The sequence below is a fragment of the Citrus clementina genome, unplaced genomic scaffold, assembly GCF_000493195.1.
Source record: "Citrus clementina cultivar Clemenules unplaced genomic scaffold, Citrus_clementina_v1.0 scaffold_5, whole genome shotgun sequence".
NCBI classification, from domain to species: Eukaryota; Viridiplantae; Streptophyta; class Magnoliopsida; order Sapindales; family Rutaceae; genus Citrus; species Citrus x clementina.
Window position 1 is genome coordinate 6,969,466 of NW_006262201.1, and position 5,904 is coordinate 6,975,369.

The 5,904-nt window shown below is 34.1% G+C and overlaps 1 protein-coding gene across 1 annotated transcript; it reads right to left on the minus strand.

The window, feature by feature from the left end:
• Window positions 1-2,017: 2,017 nt before the first annotated feature.
• On the minus strand, window positions 2,018-5,606 carry LOC112098487 (probable disease resistance protein RF9). Its single transcript, XM_024184933.1, is given in 3 exon segments — window positions 2,018-2,588; window positions 2,874-4,835; window positions 4,838-5,606. Coding segments are annotated over 2 exon segments (2,544 nt in total). The 5' UTR covers window positions 5,433-5,606; the 3' UTR covers window positions 2,018-2,588; window positions 2,874-2,886.
• Window positions 5,607-5,904: the final 298 nt, after the last annotated feature.

Genomic DNA, 5,904 nt, shown 5'->3' on the forward strand with positions numbered 1-5,904 from the left:
ATCTCCATCTCTGCTCGAATAATAACAGGAAATCCTCGAGGTTCTAAATAACTAATAATTTTTTTTATTTTTTATTTTTTTATTTTTAGTTAATTATATTAAAATAAAAAATAAAAAATAAAAATAAAATTTAAAATATATCTTATATTAATATTGATCCATTATAAAAATTACATGTAAAATATAAATTATCAAAATAATTATCTTTATCAATCTTCATAATCATATAATAAAAAGAAAAAAATTTACTTTTATATTGATAATAAAATAAATATAGATAATTAATTAATATTTTTAATAAAACAAAATTTTTGGGCTAATAGAATCTACCCTGCTTTTTTAATATCTTAAATAAAAATTTAAGACTTTAATTAGTTAATTAGGCCTAAAAATTTAATAATATAAATATTTTGATATTTTTTATTTTACCAATATTTATAATTTTATAATATATTCAATTTTTATTATTTATTTACTAGTAATTTTAAAAAATAAAAATAAAATTAAAAAATAAAATGGGGGAAATGGGGAGGGGATGGGGATTCCACCTCATCCTTGTCCCTTCCTCGAATAAGAAATTGATTAAAAAAAATTTCCCGTCACTTTCTCGAATAAGAAATCGGGTATAAAATTATCCTCGTACCCTCCTCGAATGAGAAAAATCTCCGAGGATACCCATACCCGTGGGGATTTTTGCCATCCCTAAGTGAAGGATTTTGTTTAGGGTTTTGGGAATTGAAAAATGTAAATGTTTGATTTTGTTGCTAGAAACTTCTTCTGCCGCTGCTTTTTATTTTCGCTATAAAAGTAATAATTTGTTAATCAAATATTTTCTTAAAAAAGATAAATTTCTAGAACAAAATTTATATTAAATCAAATTGTAAAAATGTGGAATAGGGCTAATTTCTCCTTAATATTATTGTTAGTAGAAGTAGATTTTCGAACTAGTCTTGATATATTTTAGAGTTGTATTATAGATGTATATGTATCTAGATTGTAATTATATTTTAAAAAATATAATTTTTTTAATTATTGCACAATAAGTGTAGAAAATATCTATAAAATAATATTATTAGAACTATGAAAAGAATTTATTTTAGAGAAGTTGTTTTTTTATTATTGAATTTGTTAATTTATTAATTTATTGACAAATGAATATTTATTAATTTAAAGAGGGATTTTTTTTTATTTGCTTTTAAGAAGAGTTTTGTTGGTACATGTACATACTTATAAAGAAATACAAAAAGTGCTTCCTCTGTTCCTCAAATCAATAGTATTTACTTTAATTCATAATAATATAGCTTATTTAGGAAACTTGTAATTATACCATGTCTTTGTTTCTTTGTTCATTTTGGTGGGACAATGTGATAAATGATTGGATTAAAATGCATTAATAAATAAAAACTTATTAAAACCTAATTTATTTGGGAACCACATATTATTTGTCAGTAGTATTTATCAACTTAACAAGTTATTTCTAATTTGTCCCTCTCTATTAATGGTTCTCTTAAAGCCAATAGGGTCGCATTTGATATCTTGCCATTACCGTTGGCAGTAGCGTGTTACCTAAGATTTGGATTCATTGAAATCCTCAATGTAATCGGTGGAACGAATGGATTTCTTCTATTCATAATTTGATGCTTTGGATTCATTGAAATCCTCAACGCATTTGATATCTTTTTCGTTGAATTCGTGCAGTTAAATAATCTCTACCAACATATGTATGTATGTATGAAATTGGAGTAACCAGACCTTTTCAAGAGTTAAATAATCTCTACCAACATTGTAGATTGCCCGATAAAGTTAACTGTGTTACCCAGCTCTATGCATATACATTAAATGCATGTTTGGGTAGTTTTATAAAATGATAACAGCATGTCAAAACTTGATATGAGTTATATTGTCATATTCGACATTTTTAAATTGAAAAATAAGCAAGCAATCTTCAGTGAACATTACAATTTTGTTCGCTCTACACCCCATCAATATTTAAGCAATCTACATATCATTACTTGAGGAAAGAAACTCATTGCGCCACTAGGCTTTTAACGAGGCTCATTTCTATGAATCTGGATAGCATTAGATATCTCTCCGAATACTGTTGGGAGTAGATTGCAGTTCTCTGGGCTATACTACAAAGTGTATGTACGTTGATTCTCTGATATGATTCAAAACATCAGTACATGCATCATTTAATGAGAAAGAATATTCTGAGATTATTTATGCATCACCATTTGTAGTTGTACTGACTCTAATGAAATTAAAGGTGCAATCAGCAACTAAAATGAAGCCAGAAAGACACGCATGAGGCAGTTTTCCTAGAAGATTTGATATTTCTTTGACTAGCAAACCATACGACATTAATCAAAACACAATACGCACAAACAGACCCCTACATACATACCAGCAAATTCAAAATAGAAAAAGGAGTGCAACTATTCAAGTTTGTAGACAATATTGCAGCCATGGCATATCAAAGCAAATCCTTGAAATGTGCTAAACAGAACAATGCCCTGTCTGATGAATCGACGCTCAATTACAATTGAAATTGAAAGTCCGGCTGGTGTTGTTTCCCTCTCCAGTTTTGCCTACATAAGTAAAGGGAAATGAGAATCATAAAAGAAAATCTGCTTTTATGGTTCTTATTAGATAGATAAAAAGGGATCTTTCTTTGTTTCTCTGCTGCAATGTGTGGCTATCCCACTCTGTTTTGCCAGTCAAGCTGAGTCTATGTTGAGACATAATTTTGACATCAGAAGCGGCCTCAATTAGTTTGGCACTTTTGCGATAAACATAAATCTACTAAGAAAGTGCAAAAAAAAAAAAGAAAATGAATATAAAAGTATGATTTATCAGATAAGATTAAAACTCACCCAATTAAATCCGTCAGATTCCATAAGGATATAACTGGATGTCATACCGCCACTCCATATCCTCGAAAGTCCGTAGTCTTTGTCTCAGCTCTGTCTGAGGCCAATGTAAATCCAATTTGCGCAAGCTCTTTATGCACCACAGCTCTTCTGGAAGCTTTCTCAGGTAAGCACATGGGTTGACAATTAAGCTTTCAAGTTTTGGCATTGTTCCTCCCCCCATCGTCCACTCATCTAGCCAATACATTGATTTCAGGTGCAAAACCTTAAGCTCCGGAAAGCCACCAGAGCCGACACAGGCCAGCTTTCTTCCTAAATACGAGTTCTGCTTCAGTTTCAGCACTCGAAGGCGTGGAAGATTTTCCAGAATTGGCATGGGATCCTCCATTAGCTCAGTATTTGATAAGCTCAGTTGGATCAGACTTGGGGGAAATTGGTATTCAGACAGGACCATCCGTGAGGGCTTGCTCTCATTCACCAGCTTCAAGCATTCAAGTTTGTGGAGTTCGCAAAGGCTTTTGGAAACCCCAGATTGATAGTAACTCAAATCTCCAGATATCCGAAGAGTCCGAACACTGGGTAGTCTGCCCAATATATCAGGAGTACAACTACTAGGGTTTAAAGCTGATATGAAAATGAGATTTTTCAGAGAGCTAGTATAATTTTTTGGAGGTGCGGGCAGAGTGATAGAACCAAAGTTTAGATGCGTGAGTTTTTGCATCATCCAAATATCCTCTGGCGACTGATCTATGTAGCTAGATGGCATTTCTAGTGTTTGAAGGTTTAAAAGGGTGCATAGCAGCAAAGGAAGGCATTTGAGCGAAGGGATATTCAATTTCAAGTACTTCAAAAAATATAAATTTTCTAATCCGGGTGGAAATTGGTCGAGAACTGCGGAACCCAAGTTCAGTACCCGAAGGTATTTGAACTTTTTACAAAAATTCTCGCAATCTATCAGAGCGAGATGATCGCTTCGTGAACTGTGATTCAGAAAAGATTGGATATACATGTCAGAATATTCTGGAGGAAAGAACTTAATCAGACGATCCAAAATGAGATACCGTTTAACATTTGCCAGTGGTTCCTCTTTCATATCAGACATCCGGACAAATTCCGTCTTGTCCGCCACCAAATATATTGAAATAAATTCAAAACTTGGAACATAACACGCTTTGATTGTGCCGTTGGCTCTTCTCTTACTCACTTGAATGAAGCCGCGGTGGATTAGTTCTTTTAAGTAAAATTCGGCAGTTTCCTCACTGTTGTATGGAATTAAACCTTCAGCTATCCACAACTGACATAATTGCGCGGTAGATATCTCAATGCCGGGGCGGAAGACACACAAATAGATGCAGCAGACTTTCAAGTAAAAAGGTAACTCCCACACAGAACAAGTTCGACTGAAAACTGTCAAATTTATTTTTTCATTCATATAATTTTCTGATGGCGCACTTCCATAGTGTAAGATAAAAAATTGCCAGGCCTCATGCTTTAATCTGATCAATGGTCCTTCAATGAGCACTGAATCAAGCCGAATCTCCTCTCCGTTTTCCATTTCCAACGACGTAAGGAGTTCTGGATCAGTGACCAATATCAATACTCTGCTTCCATTCTGATTATCAGGAAGAACTTCTTCAAGATCATCCCATATCTCAATGTTATCGCAGACATCATCAAGCACAATAAAGTACTTCTTCTTTGCTAGGAAATCTCGAAGAATAGTTTTCTTCAATTGATAATCTTCACCGATAATTACACTAACCCCAGATGGAGGCATCACAGACTTGATTATGTCATCCAATATCATGCGAAAATCGTAGGCCACAGAAACCCTGACCCAAGCAAGACAGTCAAAATAGAACTTGACATGATTATTATTGTAAGTATCTGCAGCAAAAGCAGTCTTATCGAAGCCATTGCTGTCGAGTATTGCAACCACTGCCAGCCCAGATGGTCCATCTATTGATTGAGGGACCATCTGGGCTGGCAGTGGTTGCAATACTCGACAGCAATGGCTTCGATAAGACTGCTTTTGCTTATTTTGTTACTTTGTTCACTGATATCAAAACCATTGTCGCCGGGTGGAAGTTGTTGAATCCGATTTCTAATATCAATGATTTTACTGTGGAGTCCAACAAGAAAAGCCATCTTAGTACTACTTTCACTTTCGTTTTCACCGTTTTGCTGCTGCATGATTTTGATGAAGAATGTGTCAATGGCTTCCTCAGATTCATGGACAAAGTCATTGATGTCGTTCAGAATTTCCAGAACGTCTGCTCTTTTAACGTCTTCTTCATCGCTTTCTTCTGCCTGCAACAGTTGCGAAAAAGGCAAAGATAATTTGTATTCATCGAATCGTTCTTTAACGAGTTGAAACAAAAGCCGAGCCATGTCAGATTCATAGTTTCCCAGCAGAGTGGTAGCAATAATTTCGGACTCCGTAAGAAGGTTTTTAAAAAGGGGAGTTAAATTTGTTGAATCAGGCAAAGTCAACGCGCCTTCTTCACCTGCTAACACCCTTTTTAACCTCTCACAAAATAGTCGGAGGTGGACGTCCAGCATATCTCCTTCTCTCTGTAGCGGCCAGAGGTATTGTTATTTGCTACAAGAAATGTTAAAAGGATTGGTCCTATCTCAAAGTCGTTAGTGGTGTCAAATTAAACGCCATGGGAGAATTTGAAAGGAAGATGCCAAGAAACTGGCTAAGTGGCTAAATTCCACAAATACGGCATTATTGCTCATTTTTAACTCAAAAAATTGATACGCGTTCATTTAGCGAAAAGTCCAAGACGCGTGCCTTTTGAGAAGAACCGGTATCCAATAGGTATTCAACTTTATCTTATTTAAGGCAAAGCTTACGTTACAAATAATGTAACAAACAACCAATAAATATAGATCATTTAATTATTAGCATGACATGATTGATGGTGCTTAAATCAAATGTTTTTCTTTTTTAATTTAAAGAATTTTTCATGAAACAAATTATTTTAATATCAAATTGCCTTCAATGGCATAACTGCCGCAAGCCAGTGAC